The sequence below is a fragment of the Lycorma delicatula genome, chromosome 2, assembly GCF_047948215.1.
Source record: "Lycorma delicatula isolate Av1 chromosome 2, ASM4794821v1, whole genome shotgun sequence".
Lineage (NCBI taxonomy): Eukaryota > Metazoa > Arthropoda > Insecta > Hemiptera > Fulgoridae > Lycorma > Lycorma delicatula.
In genome coordinates this window covers 69872612-69900411 of record NC_134456.1, presented here as the reverse complement: position 1 = coordinate 69900411, position 27800 = coordinate 69872612, and the positions used below count along the sequence as shown (strand labels likewise).

General features: G+C 28.9%; 1 protein-coding gene across 8 annotated transcripts in view; it reads right to left on the bottom strand.

Moving 5' to 3' along the window:
* Positions 1-27800, bottom strand: part of RhoGEF2 (Rho guanine nucleotide exchange factor 2) — a 1010441-nt gene that overhangs the window by 676205 nt on the left and 306436 nt on the right. For all 8 annotated transcript variants that reach the window (XM_075355529.1, XM_075355530.1, XM_075355526.1 and 5 more), the window contains 7 exons: positions 25093-25295; positions 22782-22916; positions 18770-18883; positions 12770-12868; positions 7315-7407; positions 2793-3170; positions 1148-1259 (listed from right to left, as the gene is read on the bottom strand). In XM_075355529.1, the coding sequence (XP_075211644.1) occupies positions 1148-1259; positions 2793-3170; positions 7315-7407; positions 12770-12868; positions 18770-18883; positions 22782-22916; positions 25093-25295 (1134 nt within the window). The remainder of the gene's footprint in view (positions 1-1147; positions 1260-2792; positions 3171-7314; positions 7408-12769; positions 12869-18769; positions 18884-22781; positions 22917-25092; positions 25296-27800) is intronic.

Genomic DNA, 27800 nt, shown 5'->3' with positions numbered 1-27800 from the left:
TAAATTTACATTAATAAATATAATTTTGGATAAACAGGATTTCCCAGTAAATCTGAATAAACAACTATACTAAATATGATTTGTTAGTGATCTAAATCTAAACAAGCAACACAGATTGTTAAAATAACTTCATTAGATAGATGGAAGATGAATGCATTTTTAAGCTGATTTAGCTAAAAATAATGATAATGATTAGATTCACTCATAAAGCTCAGATTCACTGATAAACTCGCTACCTAAGGCGACTGGTTTTAATTATTTAATCAAACATGAATAAATAGTTGTAATTAGTTAAATAAAATTTCTACTACATAAGAATGAAATGATTAGCAATGGGGTATGGGAAAACTAACAATTTGAATATGCATATTATCAATTTTCAAAAACAATATTTTTTATTATTTCAGTACTTTAAAAGTAGACAGAATTATTCTAAATTTAATATGTAATAGCCATTTTTAAAATGCATGAATTTTATCTCAGAAAGATAGTTTTTTAACATCACACAGATAAAACTATCCTGCATTTTGATATTACAATTCCAGTGAATGTCCTATTCATAAAAAGTGAATCTCAGATTGATATCTGACACAACGAAACCTGTAATGATTAAAGAAATTTATTTTACATTTTTATTAAAAAATATCTATTCTACTGGCAGTAAGAGTATAAATTTTACCAGCTTTAACTCATAATTCTTTACAATAAAACTGCAAATTACCTATGTTTTGTTTTAGGTTAACAATAAATAATCAGCCAAGTCAGGCTTCACATTAAGAATATTTCTGGGAGCTTAGATGTTGATAATAAAAGTTAATATAAACCTTGTAATCAATGAAAAAGATTTTGTAATACAAAAGAAAAAATAATCTAAAAATTGTTAAAAGTGATTAAATGATAATGATTATTTTACTGAAATTAATTTTTTTTATTCATATTATTCCTCTATAATATTAAATTATATTAATATAAACCATCTAGACAGAACATTGAGATAAAACATATTTTACCATGAAAGTACTTTTGCAGAATCCCGCATCCTTTAATCATCACTGAAATATTTAATTAAAATACAAACCACAATTATTTCTAAATACATAGTAAAAAAAAAATGAATTGATAAAAATTATGCAGATTTACTACTTACTTGTACACTGATATCCCTGAGGTCCAATGCCCCATATAATTAATTGACAATGATTACAGTAAGTTACGGTATAATACTGATGTGCTAAAAAGTGGTGTCCTTTCAGCGTTACCTATGAAAAAAATTCTTTTTTATAAAAAAACATTAAAAAAATGTATTTCTTCTCCCTATGTATGAAATATGTTTATAAAACTTATAAATATGGGTGATAGGGTATAGCAATCCTATCACCCATGTCACCTATACTGTATGTTGGCTTTGTTTAAAAACATAAATTAATAAAGCCTAGATAATAAATTACACAAAACTTTATAAATATGAAAAATAGAATTAAATGCAATAGAAATTATATAATTACTGAAGTTGAAAAGAAGTAGCAAAAATATTTTTAAAAGATTTGTAATGTACCAATATTATTTGTTTTATACATTTACTGAATAAAATGATCTTCATAATAAATTACCTTGTATTCAAGAACATGATAAGAGTAGTAATAGATAAGAACATGAAGAGTAGTAATATAATGAGGCTATTTTTATAAGAAAGAAAACATATATATTTTTATTTTATTTTATAAATAAAATACAAACAATTAAATAATAAGGATCTAAAAATTTAATTTAAAAAAGTCTATAAATGAAAATTAATTCCAATTTTCCTTAAATTACAGACATTTCAGTTTTGTTGAATGTTACCTTTGTTAACTTGCACCATCCTCACACATATTGGAAGTACCACTAGTCGTCAAACTTCCAATAAAATTTTCACTGCATATTTACTTAATCAAATCTAGAAATAAAGGATTGTAAAATTTCTTCTTCCATGAGATTAGAATTCAGTATGACTAATAATGAATAAACTATATTATATAAGATGAAAACAGCTGAATTCCTATTTCAAAATTAATGTGATGTAAAGTTATTTATAATTAAATACCAATTCTAGATCTGAAAGGATGGTACACGTAGCAAGTTACACAAAGTTGATTATACTTAGAGATGACATAAACTTAAAGTTTACTTATTAAAATTTAATCTAAATTAACATCAATGTTTTAACAACTACGAAAGACTGACAATTCAGTGGATAGGTATCTAATACTATTTATATATAACACATAACCAACACTTTAAAATAGATTAGCACTTTCCATTCTTGAACAGAGAATTTGATCTTATGATGGTTAGTTATCATTTACAATAATTTTTCATAATAAAGCACAGCAAACTCATAATAAAGACTTTTTATGCTACTATTAATTAAAACAATATAATTTTTATCCACAAAAAACATTGCATTCTATGTATGTTTAATTTTATTTTGAAGTTTTTAAACATTAACATTTGAGATGTGATCAATTAAAAAAAAATCTAACAATTTAGATACTAGAAATTATTTCTAATAAATAATTTATTCTAATTATTAATCTTGTGTATGTTTTGCAAAGTAAAAACAGAGTGACAAGACATAGTATCAACTGAAAATAAGATTTATAACTGGTGGGGAATTTGTAGCAAAGATTAAGAATTTTCTGTCAAGATGTCAGATGGTATCAATGGTATCGTACCAGACAAAACAATTAAATCAAAGGCTATCATGGCCCCTTAAAAGTATTAAAATACACAGTATGACTATTTATACTTACTTTTCTAGTTTTCCCCATGATTTTTGACTTCAATGACTTCTCTTTGGAAACAAAAGTAGGGCACCTTTCCATTAAAGAACTGAACTGCTGTCCTCTAATCCCAAACATCTTACCCATAATCGTACCAAGGGCAGCTGCAATAGTAAAACGTCTGTCATCAACTATTTCTTTTTCAATATCTTCCAAATACGGTTCCATTTTTGGTGAAAGTATAGTCTCTACAATTTTCATTTCTTTACTTTTATCATTTACACTTTCATCAAGTATTAAATCAGATGGTCCAAATAATGTGCCCAGTCCTGCAGTGCGCTTCTGTTGGAAATCGGCTAGCTGTTCATTTAACTCCTCTTTTGCTTTTTGTCTAGCCTTCCAAAATATCTACAATAAATAAAAACAATATTTAAAAAAAAAATCATTTAATATTAAGTATTTATAATGCAGAATAAAAATTCCATTAACTTTTTTCCCATGAAAATTCACCAAGAAAATGTTTGAGTAAGCACAAACATCTTAGTCGATGATTTTATGCACAGATTTCATCAAAATCATTCATTGATTTTTGCTTGATGAGTTAATTTACTACAGATGCTTACAGAGAAGCTTGTACATACATCCGGGAACCCTGGACAAAAGGAGTTGAGATGTACCACTCTGCCACAGATATCAACCTTTTTAACATTAAAATGTTTTTTTTTTTTTTAACAAATATTTCATTATATTACTATACATTAAGATTGATTAAGCAGAAATAATGTGATATAGAAAAATAAAATATTTTAGGAAGTGGCATGTGTACAAAAATAAAACATTTTGGGTAAATAAAACCTAAATATAATACTATTAACATTGTGGATGAAAAACCACTGTTACAGGAAAAAAGTGTTGATAAGAAACAAGAATTTGTGGAATAATGTTAAGAATGCTACAGAAGGAAATACTACTGATGATGAATTGGGGGAAGGAAAGGTATTAATGAGTTAAGATTTATGAGTATGGATTAGAGATTGACAGAGATTTTAATAATTTCAAAATGAAAAAGACAGTAAGGGTAGTTGAAATGCCTCTAAAATTGCTGTGCTGCTTATGTGAGAAAAAACTGTATAGGGTGTTAGAAGGCAGCATGCAAATTAATTGAAATTGGATAAGCACACTTGGGATGCATAAAAGTATAATAATAGCAAATTCAGAGAAAACAGGAGCAGATAAATGAAAAAACTACCACATCAGTTTGACATGTAATGTGTCCAAAATAAGAATTGAATCAAAGACAATTTATAGGAAAACTGAAGTTGAAGAAGTAAATACTGTACGATCAATTATGGTTCAGAAAGTACAAGGAGGTGATGCTAATTCTCAGTTTAATTCTAAAAGGCAAACTGAAGAAAAACAAAACCATTTTAACAAATACATAATATTTATTTGTACACGTTGAAGAACGTGATAATAGGAAAGTCAAAGAAATAAATTAATAAATATTTTCTTTAGATTGGTACAAAATAATTTTGTATTAACCCATCAGGAATAGGCAGAAGGATGGATAAGTGTGTTAATCCACTAATGAAAAAAAAGGAACCACTCCAGCGTTTGCTGACAGGGATCAAGGAAAAATCTTACGAAAATCTCGATCACAGCAACAATTTAAAATATAAAATTAGTAATTAAAGGAAACAAAGTGGTTTAGCCCATATTGATGAACAAAAACAGCAAATATATGAAATAAAAGTAGTACAATATAAATAAATTAAAAAATGTGAAAATGTAGAGGGTTAATATTGAACTTTCAACCTTAACTTAATTTTCCACCGAATAATGACAAATAGGTACACTGATAACGTTCAAAATGAAGTGATTTCAAATCTGAGGAAAAAGTAACTTTTGGCAAAAGGTTATTTTAAGAGGAACCAGATTGGTAGATATGGATCTTAAATCTTAACAAATTAAATTTATATATTTCCTAAAGATGGTAGGTTTAACACATACATTCAAACTGCAGTGCTGAATATAAAAGAATAAAAAAGTGTTATCAAATAAGAGAGAATTGATCAATTAAAAAAATTCTGAAAATCACAAAATGCTATTTTTTCTGTGTACTAAAAAATAATTTTCTACAGCTACGATATGCAAGACATATCCCAAAATTTAAGTGTATTAATTTTTTATTTAAATGTATATTAGACTCCCTTTAACGATTATAAGTCATCTTCTTCAAAGTATGATCTTGGGAAGTTACAGTGGTTCCAACATGAAATTTTTCCTATTCTGACTCTTTCCAGCAAATTCTGACTAATTCCCAACCAAAGTGTTTGGGCACAAGTTACATATAAATTTTTTCTCATATGGACATCTGTCAAACAAATTTTCATAACTGCCTGAGAATTCTATGAATTGCATTCTTATCCATGCTTGTATTTTTTTTCTCTAGTCATACAGAAATGTTTGGCCATAACTCACGCTACTTCTATACTTTAATAATTTCTTGAAGACTTTGGAATTCCACAATGTCTTAAAATTATCTTGGCAATCTTTTTAGGCTTTATGCTGCTTAAAAATCATAGCTCTAGACAGCGGAATTCCCAAAAGGTTTGGTTAAAGAAAGAATCAAAATGTCTCAGTGGCAGATTTGTTGAGCTCATACAGTTTTATAATTTATTGTAGTTCGATATTTTCCTGGAATAAAGACATAAAAAAGGTTATAAAAATAACCGCACACAAGTAGCAGCAGCTCATGACTGACTTAAATCAATCCATTACAAAAAATATGGACATACAAACAAGATTACTATCATTGTATACACTGCCAAGTTGTATATAATAAAAAAAATAGTACACTTACCTACTTTAAAAAAAAGTTCATAAAGAATTCATCCAGCTGAGCAGTTTATATAAATAAATATGGGGCATTATTCATAAAGTCATTTGGTCATTAAAAAAATTAACTTGTGAGAAAAGGTTTTTACTTACAGTTTTAGTTTACTACATATCTACTTCACTTTTCTACATAATCACCATTCAGTTCTAAGCACTTTTTGTACTGCTGCATCAGTTTCTTTTACTACTCTGCATAGAAGTTCGCCGCCTGGGAATTGAACCAGTTGACAATGGCAGTCTTGAGTTCCTCATCGTTTTCAAACCATTGTCCACTAAGCCACTTTTTCAAATGCAAGAAGAGGAGGTAGTTGCTAGGTGCAAGGTCAGGATTACATGGTGGGTGGTCGAAAAGTCTCCCAACCAATATCTTGAATCTTCTTCTTGGTTAAGGCAGCAGTGTGAGGATGTGTGTTGTCATGAAGGAGGATTACGTTGGATGACAGTTTTCTACGTCATCAATTTTGGATTGCACAACTCAGTTTGGTGAGCATTTTGCAATATACGTCAGCTGTAATTGTTGATCCACATTCCACAAAATCAACCAAAATGATGTTCTTTTCGCCCCAAAAAATGTTAGCCAAAATTTTTCAACTCTAATATGGAGATTGCTTAAACATTTTTGGTTTTGGGGATCTTCAATGGCACCACTGCATTGACGGTTGTTTCGATTCTGCGTTTGTGTAGGATATCCATGTCTTGTCACCTGTAACAATGTGGGAAAACAAGTGGGAAAAATGTGGGAAATTCTTGTCGATAGCGGTCAAAAAATGCTCATCCACTGCACATCTTTGCTCTTTGTGTTGGTCGGTGAGCATTTTCAATACCCACCTTGTACACGATTGCTTTTCTATGACAATTGTAGAGACAGGTGCATTCAACATGCGGAAATTCATCAGCCAGAGCACTAATCACCAATCGCCGATCACATCGCAGCTTTTGGTTTACTTGTTCAACAATTTCATCGGCCTGAATACTGGGCCTGCCACTCTGTTCTTCGTCATGCACATTTGAGCGGCCATTTTTAAAGTCTCAACACCACTGTCTAACTTTTCCTTCATTTATTACTGCAGTTCCACATACTAGACTCAACTCCAAATGAATTTCTGCACCTGAAGATTCTTTTGCACACAAAAATCTAATCACAGTGCGCACTTCATAACTGGCTGGAGAAACGATTGTTGCAGACATTGCAATCTGCATTCACCGGCAAGCAAACAACTACTTAATCAAAACAACAACTGCAGTGGCTTTGCAAATAGCCAATAGATGGCCCTGTATGTGTGAAACCGTGTTCAGACCTGCTAGTATTACTTTATTAATATGCCTTTATCTTCTATTTTGAAAGATTCATCAGACAAAAAAAAAAACCTTAAAAAATTGACTATCCCAACCATAGAAAAGCAGGACCCATAATAATGCATTAAAATCATGATTTTTTAAATTACTTTTTAGTAGTATGTGAAGCAATTATTAAACAGTTGTCGATGACCCAAGTCATATCTTCCCACTAAGTAAGCAGCAGTGGGGAAAAAATATGTCTGGCATAGCTACAGATGAAGGGACAACTTAACATTAAATTATATAACTATTTAGAAATGTTTTGTTTTTTTTCACTTAAAGAATAGCAAAATATTTTTAAAGAAATGAAACTTACCCGCCTCAAAATTTCTTCTTTATCTGACTCATTAAGTAAGACATCATCAATTTCTCTTGCTACATTTTCATCCACATTGTTCAGTCTCAATGGCTAAAAAACAAAAATGACTAATAAAAAAAGATATAAAACACAGTAAAAGTATTCATTATTATTATCATCAACATAATCACAATGAAAAGGAGGAGCAGAGTTAATTCCAACAGCACTTCAGAAATAAGCTTATGGTACATTAAAACAAATGAAAACATTTACATTAAAATTTTACATGATGAAAGTAGTTAATGATACTGCAGTAAATTACTTCCTTTCTTATATAAACAAATATTCAAGTGGCTTAATGAGCATCCATCTTTAATATGATCTTGGACAATTTTATAATACAACAAATATTTTTATATTGCAATATATCAATATAACTCTCTTATTAACTGTGAGCAGCTATACTAAAGCATTTGTGCACCATTTAACAAAAGTTTATAATGAAATTTCTTCACTTATTTTTTTTCTTTGTTTTTGAAGATATTTAAAAGTATTATTCAGTGTTAAGTTCATTTATTAGGTTTTCCAAACTTGCATTGATCTTTCCAGGTAAATCCAGCAGTTTTTTTTTTGTTACCAATGTAATAACAAACCTAAGATTACTGACATGATTAATAAATAAATTATATAGTTATGACATAATAAATAAAAACTAAGTTAAGTAAATAAAAATTTATTTACGATATTATTGTATTAATTAAATATTTTGAAACACTCTAATTGTTTCTTATAATTGTTTTTAATGTCTTAATAAATCAGAATTTTTTTTTGACTATTTCCATAAAAATTTCTAAAAAATAGACAAGGATTAAGTTTTATGAAAAGACTAGTACATAAAAAACTATAATGCAGATCGACTTATGAAACGCGCATGTGCTCACTTTCAGAAACAGAGTATGAACATGGAACATACAGAACTTATATATTATATGTCTAATCATGAAAATTAAAATTACTACAACATAAATATTTAATAAATTAAGACACTTATTTTTTTTTGAGCAAATATATAAGTAATTTTCAACAATATTAGGACAGTGATAATTCATATCGCATTAATTTGAATAATTAACATAAATACAGAACATTAGCTTCTATTAAAAAAATATCCAGACGTTTTAACCTCATAATAAAAGAAAAAATATTTCTATTGGAAAACTGTTTTTCACGGAATACATTATTTCACACAAGTCAAGGATTCGTACTTACAACCGAAATTCTGAAATACATTATATCTGTAGATAAATTAGCAAATTCATTTTAAATCGCCCAGTGTCCATTTTCTGTACTAAATAGGTCAATTATAAACTTGTATTTTTAATAAAAATACCTTTTTGTCATTTATTAATCTATATTTACTGTCTTCAATCAAGACTGGGAAATGATAACATATTAGATTTGAAAAAGTCTGAAACATACAATTTTATGTAACTAAGTGGCATTCTATTTCTGATTCAACTTTTATAAACAGTTACAGTAGAATCTAAATTTATTTGCCAAATTAACATTTTTTTAAACAAGTAGCAAGCGTGATTTCTAAAAGATTAATATCTACTACACGGACCACTTATTAAATAAAATAAGTAGTATAATATGACACACACATAAAATATAAGTATATATGGCTTTCAGTAATAAAAAAAAAAGTTTTATATATATATATATGTATTAGAAAATCCTTGGATTTTATTAGACAATTAACCTGACATTCAAGCCTTCACAAGGTGCGCCTGGATAGGAGAGGGGCATAGGACCTCTCTGAACTAAAATGGAAGAACTCCGAGTATTACTGTGAGAATACGAGGAAACCTGTCCTACCAAATCAACTTCAACCTTTAGGCATGATGGAAAAGTCAATCAATCGAATAACTATCCCAGGGAGTAATCTTAAAGAATCCCTCACTGTATGCAGTGCAACTGGGCTTTCGGATTCTGTGGGGCCTAGACCCTCATGCTCTGAAGTATCAGAGCTTCCTGGAAACACTTCAAATGCCCTTACTACACTAAAAACTAAATCAAAAAATTTCTTGGCAACGTTTAACGTCAATACGCTTAACGCTTACACAGACTGGCAAGCTAAAACAACTGACTGATAAGATAGACATGTAAAATATACAAATAACAGCACTATAAGAAACTCGATTTAGAGACGAACTTCACATGGACTAAGGAAATTAAAGGATTTACAAAGGAAAACCAGCCATTACAAACAGTGGAGGAATAAACACTTCAGGAACAGCATTTGCAGTAAGAAAAACGTCACAGGAAGCATAATTTTTCATCTGTATCAGAAAGAATTTCAATACTATCCTTCAGTTTAGAAAATACGGATATACCCTCATAAATGTACACACCCCAGTGAATAAGGATAATAGAGCTAACCTGGATAAAGAAGAAGCATTTTAGGAACAATTAGAAGACATTACATACAAAATTCCACATCACATCAAAATTTTACTTTGTGATTTTAATGCACAGGTAGGAAAAAAAAATTTAGGAATGTAGTGGAAGACTACCCGGCCAACAGAAGAACACACAAAAACAGGGAAAGACTCATCGCCTTCTGCAAAATCTTTAATCTTCAATTGATGACAACACACTTAAAAAATACTCTCAAGAAGAAGACATGAGTTGCACCTAATACAAAAATAGGAGAAGTTCAAATAGACCATGTCCATATAACCAGGAAAAATCAAAAAGAAATAATGAACACCAGAAATAGAAAAGGACTAAACTTAGATTTAGACACTAGATAACAAAAATTAAAGTAAAATTTCAACCCAATAAACCCAAATCCAAACCACTTAAAAAACCAAAATAAATAAGCAGTCAGCTAAAAAAAAAGAAGAGTATCTAAAAAGAATACCAGATTTAGGAATGGACTGGAACGAGATCCAAGACAATTTAAAAACAAGCAATGGAAGAAATCGCATAACCTAAAAGAAAGCCCAAGCACAGATGGTAGAACGATAAGTGTGACGAAGCACTAAGTAAAATGGCAGAAGCATGGAAACGATGGAACATAACTAATAATAAACCCAACCCAGACTCAGAACAGAACATAGAACACATAATTAAAACACTGAAAAACAATAAAGCACCTGAAGATGAAATAATGGTGGAAATGTTGAAATGAGGAGAAGGGAAAGTAGTAAAGAAGATATAAAAAATCTGCAAAGAAATTCATTAAACTGGAAAGATCTTGGAAGAATGAAAAAGTGCCCTCATAGTCTCTGCACAAGAAAGGAAACAAAATAGACAGCAATAATTATAGATGAATCTCTCTACTACCAACATTATACAAAATTTTATCAAAGACCTTCCAATATAGAATCAACAAACAGATAATTGGTGAATACCAGGGAGGATTTAGGAAGGGCAGATAACAAATTTCAACCATAAGAGCATTATAAGGCTTAGAACAATAACTGGCAAAAATACAGTAGTAACATTTGTGGATTTTAAGAAGGCATGTGACTCCATATCTAGATCACAATTATTTAAAATTTTAGAAGAATTTGGCATAGACAGAAAAACCTGCAAAATTACAGAACAAATTTTAACATGTACAACCTCCAAAGTTAAATTCATGGATGAAATTTTGGAGGCCTTCAGCATCAACACAGGAGTTAGACAAGGGGATGGACTAACACCAATGCTTTTTAACATTGTACTGGAAAAAATCATCAGGAAATGGTTGAAATAACTAGGAAAAGAGAATATCAAAGAAGTACAACTGGGTCTGAAAAAACACAACCTAACAGTAGACTGCCTGGCATTTGTGAATGACATAGCACTTCTGATATCAACCATAGAAGATGCAAGGATAATGATTGCAAAAATACAGGAAACAACACAAAAAGCTGGACCACAAATCTCATTCAAAAAAAGAAATATATATATGGAATGGAAACACAAAATGAGAAATATCTAGAAACAAGAAACGGCAAGATCAATAGGATCAACAGCTTCAAGTATCTTGGAGAATGGATTCAACCAAATGGGCTGGATAAAATGGCAAATAGACATGGATTAAGAAAATGAAGAAAAGCCTACGGAATAAGGAAGTAACGGAACAACAAAAAAAGTATAATACAAGCGAAGATAAGACATTATAACACTATCATCAAGCCAGAAGGTTTATAAACTACAGAATGTTTATACCTGAATTTAAATTATGATATAAAGGAGGTTGAAAAGTGGGAACAGAGAATACTAAGGAAAATTCTAGGACCACAGAAAAACAAAGGAGGAGAGTGGCAACTACAGAGCAACGAGTAACTCTAAAAGAAAATGGAAACTTTTATAATGACAGCAAGAAAAAGTAGAGCTAAATTGTGTGGACGCCTAAAAAGTATGGACACAAATAGACAAACAAAATTGATTTTTGATCATCTTATGAAACTTGGAAGCATAACAAATTGGGTAAAGGAAATCAGTAGTGATCTGGTGGAAATGGGCATCCTGGACAAAGGGATAGCTGTGAGGGATGTTTTCAGGAAAAAGATAGATAATTAGAAGCAATTTAAAGAACAAAAACAGGTACATGGGATGGGTTTAAAGTGGATTCACGAACAGAAAAAGGCTAGCAGTGAGCGAATGAAGAAAATCTGGGAAGCAAGAAGATGAAACTTATCAAGCCAAGATTCATCGCAGTCCACAGAAGACCTTAATGCTTAAAAAAAAAAGAAGTATATATAATTTTATTGGAATTAATCTTTTTAAGATTCATATTATTCCTCTGTACTGTTAAATTATATTTAAATAAACCACCTAATAATGAATATCGAGATAAAACATGTCTTACCTTAATCTTACCATGAAAGTGCTTTTGCAGGATCCTGCACCTGTCATGATTGAAATAATTCCATTACTACATAATAAAAATTAAGAATAAAAATGTAAAACTTTTACTTTTAATTATACTTGTTTAAAATTTATTTATCTATTAATTATGCAGAAACAGAATTATTTCAATCATACTGAGGATGTGGATCCTGCAAAAGTACTTTCATGGTAAAATTAAGGTAAGGTCTTAACTCAATATCCTATACTATGTGGTTTATTTTAATAAAATTTAAATATATATATATGTCAGGTTGTTACATGTAATAAGCATGATAATGATGGCATAAATAATAATTGACCTTATTATTGCAAAATAAAAAAAATTTAACTTAGGTTCCATTAAGTAGGTAATTAGAAATATTTGGTAGCCATTTATTACAGATGATGGTTCAGAAATTTCTTTACTAGCTTCTCTTTTCAACGATATGTCCAGTGAATAATTCACAACCTTTCAAATTGTTATCACTTAAATTTAATAACACTATAGACAGCTTACAAAAATTTTCACAAATAAAACCTCACTGTACTTACCAAAGTAAACATGCTGAATAAGCAAAATACTTACCGCACATGGTACAAGAAAGCTGGAGTGGATTTCATATGCCCATTTCTTCATTTCCTTCGCATTCCCCTCCTTATATAAGTCTGTTATCAAGTAAAACAACTGTAAAAAAAAAACAAAAAAACAATAAAATTAAGACGTGAAATTCCTTAAAATTTAAAAAATACAATGCCATGCACAACAAAAAACTATGAGTTAAAGAATTGCACTAAACATATCATGTTAATCAAAGTTATTTCCAGAGCACAAAAAACAGTTTTACAATATAAAAAAAAGCAGTAAAGGCACCAAAAAATATGTTAAAACACCAATCATCATTCACTTATAACCACAAATAATTTACCAAAATAAAATGGAATGCTGGAGAATTACTTGTACACCTCAAAAAGGAAACTTTTACACCTCAAAAAGATAAGTATCTTATTGAGGTTTAAAAGTTTCTTTTGGGGCACAACAGGTAATGAGATAATAATTTGTATTTCTTTAATTCAAAACAATTCTTTTAAGATAAAAGAAAACTACAGAATACTTTTTTAAACACAAAACTCAAAATTTTATAAAAGAAGTAGTTAAAATTATGAGTGAATAGATGTGAATAGTGCAGATTTAATCTGCTGGTATAATTATTTAATGATTTCAATCTCATAAATAAAAATGTACAGAAATTTCTTCAGACTGAATGGAAATAGTGCTCTATTTGTTGATTAAGCAGTTATACAATTAAGCAAAATTATTATTTTTTTTTTTTTTTAAGGACATTAGTAAAGTTTTAGCCCCGTACTAGAATTAAGACATTTTTAAAATAATTATAATTTCCTTTTCAGAAGCATTTTGTGAAATGATTCAAACTTTTATCGTTATAATAAAAGGAAATAAAAAAGGCAGAAAAAACTTAATGTATTCATAGGATTTTTGAAAATAAGCAATGTTGAAAGAGAGGCATTGAATTCTTCTTAAGTTTAAAAAAAGGGAAACAGTTCTATAATGTGCTGTTTGGGGATATAACAACTGGTTTTTCCGTCAACAGTTATCTTTTTCAACTTGCAATTAAAAATCAAAATCAAATATCACTATTATCAAATCAAAACAACCAATATTTATCTAAATACAACAAAAAAAAAGTAATAAATTGACATTATTTGGGAATAATTTCAGGAGGCATTTATGCAATAGATAAAATACATTATCCAACTAGGTCACAGACACAGTTAATTTATATATGCTAACAAAATATAGCAATTGTTAATTTCATTGCATTATGGATGATCTTAAATAGCCATTTTAATATATTCAATGAATATTTACAAAAATGTTGCCAGAATAAAAATAAAACATTTTTTTATAAGTTCGTAGCCTTTCAATTGTGTACTAGTGGACCCGACAGACGTTGTCCTGTTCAAATGTTGTAAATCCAAAAATTAAAAAATTTTTCAAATAAATTATTAATTGTTTGGACTGTTTTGATGAAAAAATATATAAAAAAAAATTAATTTTAAAATACCAGATGCCACCACGCGTACAGTTATCACAACTTGACTTATGAGATCTTTCAGCATTCTATTGAGAGCTTCAAGTGAATGCTTGTGAGCTGTAGTGCATTCATCCCAGATAATAATTGTGCATTTTCTCAAAACTTCAACCATGCCCGAATGCTTCTTTATGTTACACGTTGCGTCTGGATTTGTGTGAATGTTCAATGGCAACTTGAGTGCTGAATGCGCAGTCCGCCCACCATCAAGCAAGGTCCTGCAATGCCTGATGAAGCAATTGCCAATGCAAAAACTTTTCCAAAGTTGCCACTATTTCTCACGCCTCAATCTGCTCAATGTGGTTATATTGGCAGCGTGTGTTAATTTGTTGCTCCTCATTGCCCATGAAGTAGACTTGCAACAATTTTGGATCAGCATCAGGCATTTAGAACAAAGAACCAATTTGATGATACACTTGGCCCTGAATTTTAAACGTTGATTCAAAATTACGACCAACCTCAATCTGAACGATTTTTGTCATTTGGAAGTAAGAATTGAATTTATGAATTTTACGCAAAAACAATTTCGATTGAGATGTGGCTCCAGCCAATACTGTTTTCAATGGTTCTAGCGGTGAATTCAATGGTGGAAATGAAACTTTTCCTGATGTGCAGCAAAGACCGGCCGATTCACCTTTGTATTATATGCATGACAGTGCATTCTTTGTCCATATTGCCGATGACAGTTAGTGCATGTGACGAATAGTCTATTTCCGGCTCATATTCGAAGTGATGCACATGTCAATGCACGACGTTCTTGCATGCGCTGTCGACCATGTGCTCTGTGCGCGTCAGTGACTCATTGATGTGCCTCTCTTTGTCACAATGTATTAGCTCCAAGACGTTTATTGTGATGCTCTCAACTTTCATTTGTACGTGTGTCGCAACCTGGTCTCTTAAATTTGCATTGTCTGTCAACTGATCTTCTGCCAATCTATTTAACCAACGGTTATGGACTATTTGTGCATCCCATGTATGTCGTAAAATTAATAGGTAGTGTAATTAATAAATTTTCATCAACATTACTGCTAATTTTCACTTAAGATCATTCTAAAAAAGTACCTCCTACATTTTTTTTTATTTAATAATTTTGAAGTTTCATAACCATGTGATAGCTTAATTAATAAAAAAAAAAATTAAAGCACTGTAAAAAAAAAGCAATGTAGTTAAAATTTGAGTAGAAATTTTTCTCATTTTTCTCATTCTTTATTTTAACATCTATTTAACCAAATTTTAGATAATTGTAAATTAAAAACAATTTTTGAAAATTTTTTATAAAATTAATCAGCTACAAAAATTATAACTTCAATTTTTTAAATATACTTTAAACTATAATTATTATAAGTAACTTATATTTTAATTTTATAAATGTTATAATTTATTTTACAAACTTACATTTTTATTTTCAAAGAGCAGTTCAATAATTCATAAGTTGCATAGAATCAAATGAGAACTGAGAATTTAAATTTGTAAGTTAAGTTGATTGTTATTGAATGCACGTGTATACATCATTAAAATTCATGAAAAATCATGTAAAATACTCACTTCAATACTGCACCTTACAAATTTGCACAATGTATATTTTTTAGTTACACTTTAAAATGTTATTTAAATAAATAATAATATAATATAATATTTCTCAACAAGCGTGGAATTCTAAACGCGGTTGCAGCGCTGCCTACTGGATCCCATTGTGAACCTTAACCATCCCAAGATCAACAACACATAAATAAATAAAATAATTAAAAGAACATTTTCTATTGGATCAAATTGTGAATCTAAACCATTCTCGAATCAACTTAATCACACACACAAAATTTCATCAAAATCAGTCCAGCCGTTTAGGAGATTTAGTCACATAACACGAACAGAAGAAATATATATATATATATATATTTAAAGTGTATACTATAATTCTGAAAACAAATTCAATTTTGATAAATAAATAAAATTTGTATCTTAAAATTAGTTCACATTTGCTACTTGGGAATAATTTAAGTTAATTTTGGGAAGGTGGAATAATATTAACTGCATCTAGCATTAGGGTTTTTGCAAATAAATTATAAGTAAAAGAGTCACTCAAATATAAACCAGACTTTCATCTTCACAGCTTAGGTTGAACATGGGTGAGCTGGTGTAGAAGGATAACAATGGTGCGGATGTGGGGAGGGGATCGATACTCCACCCAACTCTGCATTCATGTCTCTCTGGCAGAAATATCATGCCAGAGCAAGAGGTTTCATGATTGATTGCATAACATATTATTGTAAAGTTTTTCATGAAAGAGAGCATCAAACCTCCTCCAAAATTGTAAACTGCGTGCATACTTTGGGGAATAATGGCACATACCCCAGTCTATGGCTGGATCAGCAAATTCAAAGGAGGACATGAAGCTCTAGAGAATGAGTCACAATATTTGTTCAAGGATAGGTGAGGCAGATGATAACATCCAATTGATCTGTAATCTTATTGAAGATGATCAGTGCCTTACAATTGATGAAAGTGCTATGAAGTGGGAAGAATTATGCAGTCATACAATTCATAGAATTATGCAGTCCGTTATCATAATTTACCTTGGATTCCACAAAGTTTGTGGGAGGTGGGTTCCAAGACTTTTGATTCTAAATCAGAAACAGGCATAACAGGAGATTTTCCAAATGCTCCTGTATCAATTTCAGTAAAAGGGAAATAATTTTTTGCAAGAAACAGTAAGTAACATGTGATGAGAATGTGTCCATCACCAGATTCATGAGTTGAAATCAGTGAGTGTGGAGTGGAGTACAAATGAAGATATCCTTTTACTTATCTTGTAAGCAAAAACATATCTGTCACTTGGAAAAGTCCTTGCAACCATCTTTTGGACCTGTAAAGGTATATTGTTCATTGATTTTCTCCATGAATATTGCAAAATGAATGCTGCTTACTACTGCCAGTTCTTGGAAAAAGTGGAAGCCGCCTACAGGAACAAAAGGTGTCATCAGCCAATCAGAGATGTGATTCTCCTTTACAATGCCAAATCTCACATAACCATTAGCATTAGTACATGGGATAAACAGCATGAAATTTAGTGGGAAACCTTAGAACATCCCTCTACAATTCACATTCATCTTCTTGTGACTTATTTTTGTTTGGGCAATTGAAAGAGGCACTGGAAGGACATAAATTCCAGAGCAAGAACAAAGCAGATGAATTTGTATGCAACTGGCTTGTGACATGTCTCAAAACGTTTTTTAAAAAAGGAATCCACAAGCTCCCTACACATTGGGGAATTTTGGAGAACTTCTGGGAAACTATATAGAAAAGCAAGAAATGAGTTTCATATTTTTATTCTGTGTCAATAAATTTTTACTTTGGCTGCCTTGTATTTTGGCTGACCCTCATATGACATATTTGTTAACACTTGGATTAAAATTATATATGTAACATGCATTTTTATTCAGACATTGCAATCAATTCAATATTTAAATATAAATAAAGAAAAAAAACAGTTAGTGATATCAAAATGTGTGGTATGTAAACAATACCCAGCAGTGCAAATGAGCCCTTTGAACCTGATTATACTTTATGGCTGTACCTCCAGCTTATCACAGCTGTTATAGTACAAAACTTATTTTCCTCATGTCAGTGTCTTTTACACACTAACAGAAAAACCTTTGAAGGGTTTAGGATTTAAATTAATAAGAATTTTAATAAAAAAAACACAAGCTTTAAAATTAAACGTGCATCCAGTTATTGTCACTTTTCACTAATGAAATACTTGGATTTGAACTGGTTCACTTTTTGTTTTATACAGTACACTAATCTATATTATGGTTATTTTCTAACATTATGCCTTATCCAAATACGAACTAACAGATGGAAGCTAGGTATAGATCACTGGGTCCAGGATCAGAGCTGAAGTATCTTTCTTGGCTATAAATGAAAGGTTGCATTTTAAAAATAAAAAATAATGCCAGTCAAAGTGGTGACAAGATACTTAACATACTCGTTAGTTTATCATCAACTTACCTTCAATACATAGAGCTTAAACTAAATTACAGTATAAATTAGCCATACTTTATTGTATTTATAATAAAACTGAAAGACAGCTATCAGTTAAATTTATAGATTTGTTTCAAAAAGCAAGTATTTCAGTGGTATGAAAACAAGAATGAGATCATTTTATGCAGTTAGCAGTTATCTAAAACTGTACTAACATTAAGCAAGAAATAAGTACTACAAACTTATATTATATTAAAGGCTTTATGATTACATAGATAAATGGCGATATACAGTTATGCTGATACATGTACAGAAAGGAAAATTGAGCAAGTTATTGACACAGCAGATTAATTATATTCATAAGGCCAAAGTACATTGGTAACACAAGGAACTCAAATCCATTAAAATGTAACGGTAGACTTATCTGGATAACAAATAACAGAACCTAGAAATGTTAGGATATTTAATAAAACCTTATTTTATTAATAACTGACCAGGCTGGAAGGGTCACTATTCGATATAACATAATTCATGAAAACTGCAAGATGTGCATGATGAGCCCAAAGTTTTGAAAGTGATTTAAAACGTCCATGGTCTTCTAAATTACTCTGCACAGAAATTTTTTTTAAAAATTAGAAATTTATAACATAATGAAAACAATATTATAAGCAATAAATAAACTATACTCACATCACAGTATTTCTTAATACTTGTAAATTACTGATACATTTTCACTCAAAATATTTGAATAAAAAGAAAAAAATGATTTCTGAATACTGATGCACAAATCAGTACAATGTCATTATTTGCATCTGTAAATAAGCACGCAAACAATTTGATAATTATACAAATAAATCTGCCACATAGGAATTTTCAGGAGGGCTAGCCTCCTATAATTTTTTTCTTTTAAATATCTTATTTTTAGATATAAGTAATCAATTTGGGGGCTTCATACGAGCGTGATAAATTCTATAAAATTTCACCAGTAACAATTCAATATCTTAAACAAAATTTTACAAAGCCAGATGCAACTTCTTAAACATTTTTTGAAAGGCATTAATTTAGATAAACACCTCTACAGTCTTAATGAAGCCACTACTCACCTGTTTTAAAAGCTGTTATAACAATTAAATTGATTTTTTTCTTAAAACCAATAAAAACTTAAGTAACTGAATCTGTAACAATTCATAACATGAAGAGGAATAACAAAAAAAAATAATTTTGATCAGAAAGTACGGACTAATTCAAAAGAAGAAGTCTATAGCTTTCAGTTCTGAGATATTAATATCCTTCAAAATAAGCTCTTTTTGAGTCCATAAAGTCTCTAACAACGTTGCCATCCTTGGAAATACCTCTGAAATTCTGTTTTTTTTTTATCTTTTACAATAAATCAGTTTTATTTTGTTTATCTAACTTATACCTGGAAAATGTTGACTCTCGAGTGCAATTTTATCTGAGTAGGTGAAAATCTAACAAAACTAGGTCTGATAAGTACAGAGGATGCGTCTAAAAAGAGTTGCACAATAGGGAGCAAACATATGCTAGAGCTTAGTCATGATGGCGTTTTCAGCAACCTAGGATTTTTAATTTCAGTGTTTTACTTTCCATACCATCTTACAAATAGCACACAGTTTCAATGGTTTATGGCACAGGTTTCATTACAGTTTTCCTCCTTGGAACATTATTTGTAGTATACAATGCCCTCATAACAAAAAAATACAATGCTATTGTTCGTAATTGCCTTCAGCATGCTAAGAATTTGGTAAGTTTTCTTCATTTTTAGAGAACTGGCTGTCTTCTGTAGTGAAGCTCAGTAACATCCCTCGAGACTACAGCCACAAAGAGTTAGGTTTCATCATGTATGTGATTTTAAAAAGTTATCGTTAAATTCAGTATATTCTAGCATATTGTTGCAATCATTTATCAATTTTCCTTTCATTTGTCTGTCAACTAGAACAAACTTGACTGCAGCTCCCCTTATGTCCAAATCAGATAAAATAGTTTGAACTGATCTGAGTGAAGTACTGGAATTTTTTACAGAATTCCATGATCATCAGATGGCCACTAACCGGACGGTTTGTGAATTCTCTATTCATTTCATCATTCTTTGTAAAAGATATTCTTTATACATTAATTTCAAAACTTGTTTTACCCTCTTTGAATCAATAGCACATAAAAACACAAACACACCAGTAACATGTATTATTTTTGTTACATTTTTTTGGTTTCTAAGGTATGTTTCCAAGTTTATGAAAAGTTTTTTGCACACGTGTTCATACTTTCATCATAATGAAATCCTAACACAAAAAAAAAATAAATAAAACTTTACAAAGTTCATTACAACAGTCAACAGAAGCACGTTGGCTTGAATCTGAGAACAATCCCCGAAACAATATTTTGAAAACCAATATCCTTACATCTACTTTCCTATCTCAATTGAGCTACAATAAAATCGGTAATGATATATCAGACCTCATAAATTATTTTAAAACATGGATCACTTTAAAAGTAATATAAATTCAATAGCATTAATAAATGATTCAGTTTTTGGGAGTAATTTAATATCATTATAATATATTGTTAAATTATCTACTTTAACAAGTTTGCTGCGGTATGGTGCATATATATGTCATAATAGGAAGTCTCTGTGTGCTAGTCATTTGTAAAATTCCAGTACAGTGCTGAACGGTAAATTATTTAACTTACCTCTTGTGCTGTACAGCCCTCATTGTTGCCACATTGTACTTGACTACTGTGCGTTACAGTACATAATGTGCCAATGTAATCAATATTTTATTTCTCTTTATAACTAAAAATATTTTTTTTTATGATTTTATAGGCTACGATATGTCTCAGAAAACAAGTGAACTAACTCTTAGTTGAAACAGTTCTTTTATGCATATTCTTATTTAGCGTCTATTCATATTAATTATTCGGGGCAATTTTGCTGCCTTGTTCCGTGCCAGTATCATTTTTTTTTATTAAAATATGACAAATTTTTTACTTTTTTACTACAATTTGTAACAATTTTTTTAATTGTACAATTTTTTAATTTGTACAATTTTTTTAATTTAACACTATAAAAATTAAGTTATAGTGTTAAATTCATGAAGAAGAAAAATAAAATTAGGAATTTCAGACTACATAAATTATAAAATAGTATTCAATATTTATGAATTTAAGAAAGCTTTTTACACAATATCATCATGAAATAATATTATGTTGAAAAAAAGTAATTAATCAAATCAAAAATAAATCAATTTATTCATTATTTAAAGATTTGGATGACATTTATAAGCAAGCATATAAAAAATTTATGTGAAGCAATTCAGACCCAATTATCTGGAAAAAGATTTTTGTTTCGTCTAGTGTTTGTATTATTAAAATATATACATTTGAATGGATGCTTTTCTTTAAAAAAAATAAATCAACATTAATTCCATTTAGTAATATTAAGATGACAAATCAAAACAGTAATGGATTACGAGATGTAATATAATTAATCTAATTTATATATAAAAAGCAGCATTTTTAAGATTAAGTAATATTATGAATGTTTTATTGAATAATTTATCGAACAACCTGTGATAAAAATACACAAAAAGGAAATAAAATTGTTAGAAAGAGATTAAAAAACAATGAGATATACGGTATGGCACAAGTGTATACCGAACGAAAATCCAAGGTCAAACAGTTCAGCGTATAGAGTAAATCCGTATAAAAACTACATGTACAGTACAAAACCTCAGGAAGGGCCAATGTGGACCATAACACATAGTAGGTAATTACTTTACAGCATCATAGTTGCTTGTACAGCAAGATAGTTAAATTCCCTACTTTATCCGCCGCAGAAAACATGTAAAGAATAATGTACCATTAACAATAATGGAACGGCATTCCTATGAGCATCAGGAAAGTGTTTTTTTTAATTTTACTGTTTTTTAAATTTTAGTAGCATTAACTTTTGAGGTCATTAAAAGTAACAAATACCAATATCACCTACTAGTTTTTAACAAGCGATTTCTGGAAACTGGTTTAAGTAGCTTTGGCTACTGGTGACACTTTCCCTTAACTTACACATTCATCTTTCAATATGCTATTCTGCTCGAGATATTTTAGATATTGCATAACATCAGGTCACAATTTATAGTCTTACAAAGTATGCAGTTCTCAGTTAATTTTTAACACCTCAATTCTAAATGAATTATGACCCCAGAATGACCTGAATAAGGATAACACATTGTTTTAGAGAAGTTAAGCTACAAATTTGCATCATTAAAATTAATTTCTATTATTAACAAAATTTTTAAAATAATAAGTATTGATACCGAAATTTATGTTTTATATTCCTTAACTCAAGTAACTTTCTATTTTTTTTATCAGAAGTAACTAGAACTAAAAAAATCTAGATTTAATGTATTCAACTGGAATGAAATCAAAAATGTAACAATTACTACAATAAAAAAACATAGTTATATAATACAAACATACTATTAAATCACTTACAACTTCTTGGTCTGACATATCATCATCTTCCATTGAAATTATAGGAGGCTGAACAAAATTTCCACCTACTGTAGGACTAATAGGAGGTGCTCCTTTTAAAGGTGAAGTTTCAGTACCTGTTTCATTTGGTGGTTGCTGAAATGATAATACGATATTGTAATAAATAACTACTGTAAATAAAGTAACTATAAATAATAACAACTTATACCACTTTGTAGTGGTGCAGGTTGTTTAATTTATAACTTAGAAATACTTTTAAAAAATGAGAACTACAAAACTAACTGGCAAAAACCATGGAAATTATAATACACATTCTCTATAAATACCTCCTGTACAAAATTACTATCATATAATTAAGAATAACAAATTGCAATTTGCCTCTTCTCTTAAACCAACTTCTAATTAATTTTTCTTTATTTTTAATTACAATCTTGGATATGCTAACTGCATATTTTGAAAAAAGATAGGATGGTAAACTAAAAGGTAAAAAAATTCCATGCCAGTTTTGGATATCGATAAAGATTTACAGATTAATTAACTGTCAGGATCAGTCCACAAATTCGGTACCAAATCTTAATTTACAAGAGAATTAAATACTTAACTCAGCTGATATAAAGTAATTTCCATGTTTGATCACCAATAAAACTTGGAATTTTTTCATTATGATTTCATTTATCTTTTCTGAGTTAGAATATACGCGATCAAAAATTTGAGGTGTTTTCCACTTAAAAATATTTATGACATAATATATATGAATCTAAATTTACCTAATTAATAATTTAGGTTTTAATATTAGACTTTCCCTTACTTTTAGTCATACCTACCTAGCCATTCACAATTTTGCCAGTTATAAATTTAATTTTACAACACAGTTGTAAAATGAAGGTCTTGATTTTTCTTTATTTCATATAGATTTTTACAGAGAAATTTGTTTTTATTTATTTTTTAAGTAACTAAAATCATTAAAATTTGCAACATCTATAGAAATAAACCTATCAAGAACAAAAGATCAGAATTGATATAAAATTCCACTAACATAAACAAAATATTGCCATATCATAAAGTTTACATAATGTGTCACAATAGAACTATTACAATGACACCCTAATTTTCAATGAACGTCAATATACTAACAAGCAGTCGAAAAGAAATAATTCTCACTTCTCTTTTTCTTAATTTCTAATCTTTTTTTAACTATGTCAAACTTATTACTTATTTTTCTAAGAAGTTTTAATAGAATTAAATGTAAATTTTATGAAATAAATGTGCTTTTTGTTCAATGTCTGAACAAACAGGCATTTTCAATGGTACATATGACTTTTTTTATTTTAAAAAAGTTTAAAATAATACTTTAATCAAATAGAATGGGTAAAGACCATTCAAAGGTATTTTCTATGCCTACAGGAACAAAATTTTCATATTTATTCTTCATGCAGAAGTTGCTCGTTTGGATATCATTTCATAGTGCAGGAAAAATTTAATTACATTTATCAAAATATGTCATCATTTAAAAGATGCTATTTTTACCACAAAGAATTAGAAATTTCTGTTTCTGAATCTACTTTTCTACAACAAAATTTTATACTCAAAATTCAACATTAAACTCTAAGCCTTTTCAATCTCATAACGGACACTACAACATAGGACTCTTGTCAACAAGGATAAACAAGAGGTTATCAAGCAAAGTACAAAAATTCACAGCCTTTAAGATTAGAATATTACTAGTCTCATCTTTTAGTGTACTCAAAGGCTAAACAATCATTAAAAAGAGTATAAAGTTACTGAAAAAAATCCCAACAGTATGATTCAAAGGCATTTTGGCTTTGAAATTAGTATACAACAAAAAAGGAACATTATGACATATCTCACTTTTCTGTTTTTAGAAAGCTATGCATGCACAGTGTATCTTAAATGATTTTCAACAGATTGAAGCACACATTAAAAAGCAACAAGATTCAAATAGAAACAATCATAAAATGTCATACAAAATCAACAAGTAGATATCAGATTACAGATTTTTAAGACATAAAAAGATTATCCAATAACAATGAATTTTATTATTTAATCTTACTTTTTCTCATAAATAATAAATTTAGCAATTTTTTTTATTATGTAATAAATAATATATTTTGAATATGCCAAACACTTTTATATCTGTGGATATCATTATATGACGTTTCAAATAATATATTAAATGGGATCGGTGAGGTACAAATGTGCTACGTTATCATTTTTGGAGCAAACATATTTAAAAAACTATATAAAAATTAACAATCAGTATTTCAGTTTAAATCACAATAACATTACTGACCTCTCCCCGAATTTGGTCGCTATCATCTGGAAGTAACTCAGACAACTCCTCAGTCTGAGCATTTGTACTGCCATATGGTGGAGGGGGTGTTCCAGGAGGTGTTGGACGTGGAGAGTCAACATCCCAAGCTACACCACCCTTTGTGCGTTTTGCAACTACTGATAACTCAGACATTGATTCTGACGAAATCAGTCGTTTTGATGCTTAAAAAAAATTACATAAAATTTGAAAAGCAAAGAAAACAACTGTATACCTAAGCAATACAATTAGTACATGCACAGATATGTAAATATTGCACAAAATCAACAAAACTAAATACTATCTTTAAACAAATATTTTAAAACAACTTAAGAAGATAAGAAAGAGCAAAAAACCTGCAACAAAGATCAAAATCAAAGACAAAAACTAGAAATAATCAAATCATGGAACAGAAATTAAGTGTATATTTGTACGAATAAAAATATTAATTATTGTTAAACAAATGAATATACATCATTTGGAGTGATTATAAAGAATAAATCTTTATATACTAAATTTAATGTTGCGTTATAAAATTACTCACAAATTTATAAATTCCTTATAACCTAAAAAAATCTCTAATATTTTAAATCATGAAATTATTAAAATAATTTTGTAATATCAAAATGATAATGATCAAAATATTTATCGTTAAGTATCGTTAAAATCAATAATTTTATAATAAAGTGAATAATAAAACTCAAAACTAAATTAGATTAATCATATAATTCATAATTTTCTTACACCAGTAGTTTTGTTTAGGTTATGTTAGTTTCAATGTAAGTATTCCAAAAAAAGGTTATAATTAAAAAGGCAATTTAATTTAATATATTAAAAAATTATTTAAAAAATAAAAATGACAGTAAGACTTATTTTTTAAATGAAAAATAATTCCTTAAAATTCAATAAAAAATTTAAATGAAAATAATAAAATTTCATAAAAGTTAATATTTTCATGTAAATGTAAACAAACAGCTGCAAGATTATGTTTACATGTATGATATAAGAAAAGAAGTTTCTATTTACATTTAAAACAACAAAATCTAGATTTTATTCTTTATTTAAAAAATGGTAAATATCTTAGTTTGTGATAATTTGAAAGAGTTTTTTTTAAGTTTGAATTATTTTAAAATTAATTTTAAAATATGCTGAAGTAAGATAAAAAAGTATGTTATAACACAACTCTGATTACTTTACCAATTCAAAAAACATAATTTTTTTATATGACACACAAAATTGGTAGATGTGTTACATTTTTGTGGGAGGGTGCTTCCACGAATGTATCAAAAACTTGTGATTTAGTAGGAGGACTCAAGATATACAAAGAATAAAAATAATAAAAAAACCACTAAAAAATATTAAAACACTAATAATAAAATAATACAAAAAGAAATATGTAAAACCTAAGTTTGCAACCTTTAGGTATTTCTCCATAATTTATTTCTTTATTCACATAAATGAGACTTGAGCGAGTGTAATTGTAGCAAAATATCAAAGAATGATTAAACACTACTTCAACATCAACAATTTGAGTGAATACATGGAAAAATAGATTAAAAATCATCTACGAATGAAGAAATAAAAATAGGATAAATTAACACTTACAGTCATCATCATTAGATATTCCATTCATGCTGCATCCTTAATAAGCATTAAAAAAAAGTAAAAAATAATCGTTAAAAGTGGTAAATCATACAGAAGAAAATAAACTTCAGTATTCATCTAAATATATCCAATTAAACATAATAAAGTAGAAAGCACAAAAATTTATTAATATCATGTGACTTTCAATTACATTAAAAAATGTAATAACACCGTTCACAATATGAAAATAATGAACTGCAAGTTAAATGTTGATATTTATATTCCATTTAAGTAAAAAATATAGCACATTATTTACTTATTTTTAATTAGTTTTGATATTTTTTAATGGATTTTTATTTCAGTTAATTTCAAAATATGTTGTTTCAAGAACTCAAAACACTATTAATTTTTCTTATGAATTAAAAAACTTATTAATCAAACCAACAATAAATTCATAAGCAAATATGGCACCTATAAACAAAAAAAAAAAAATCAGGTTTTCCAACAGGTATGCTTTTCACATCAATTAATTACTCAGTAAATAAAATTTAGTTATTAAATAAATAAATAAATAAGACACATCAAATAACAGGATGGATTAAGAAATATATAGATGTGATTAGTATAATACGCAGACTTATTTCTTGAAATTCATAAAAAAGGTGGGTAATTATTACAATAAATAAATCTTACAGAAAAAGCTATTCTTGTAAACAAACTTTTTTATAAGCTTTTATTTAACTTGCTTTAGTTATAATCAAATCTTCCAACTGCTATATCTTTTGATCTATCGTATGAAAATCAATGAAATTTGGTACACGTATGTAACTTCGATGACAATACAATACTACAGTATTAGAATTTGGATATGACCCACCCCAACCATCACGCGCTACCCCTACGCTTTCATGCATTTAGTTAAAAATGTTCATTTCTCATGAACTATCGTATGAAAATGATTGAAATTTGGTACACATATATAACTTCGATGTGTAAAAATAAATATTTTTATTTTTTTTTAGTCTTAATAAACAAACAAAGCTTTTATTTAACTCGCTTTAGGAATAATCAAATCTTGCAACTGCTATATCTTTTGATTTATCGTA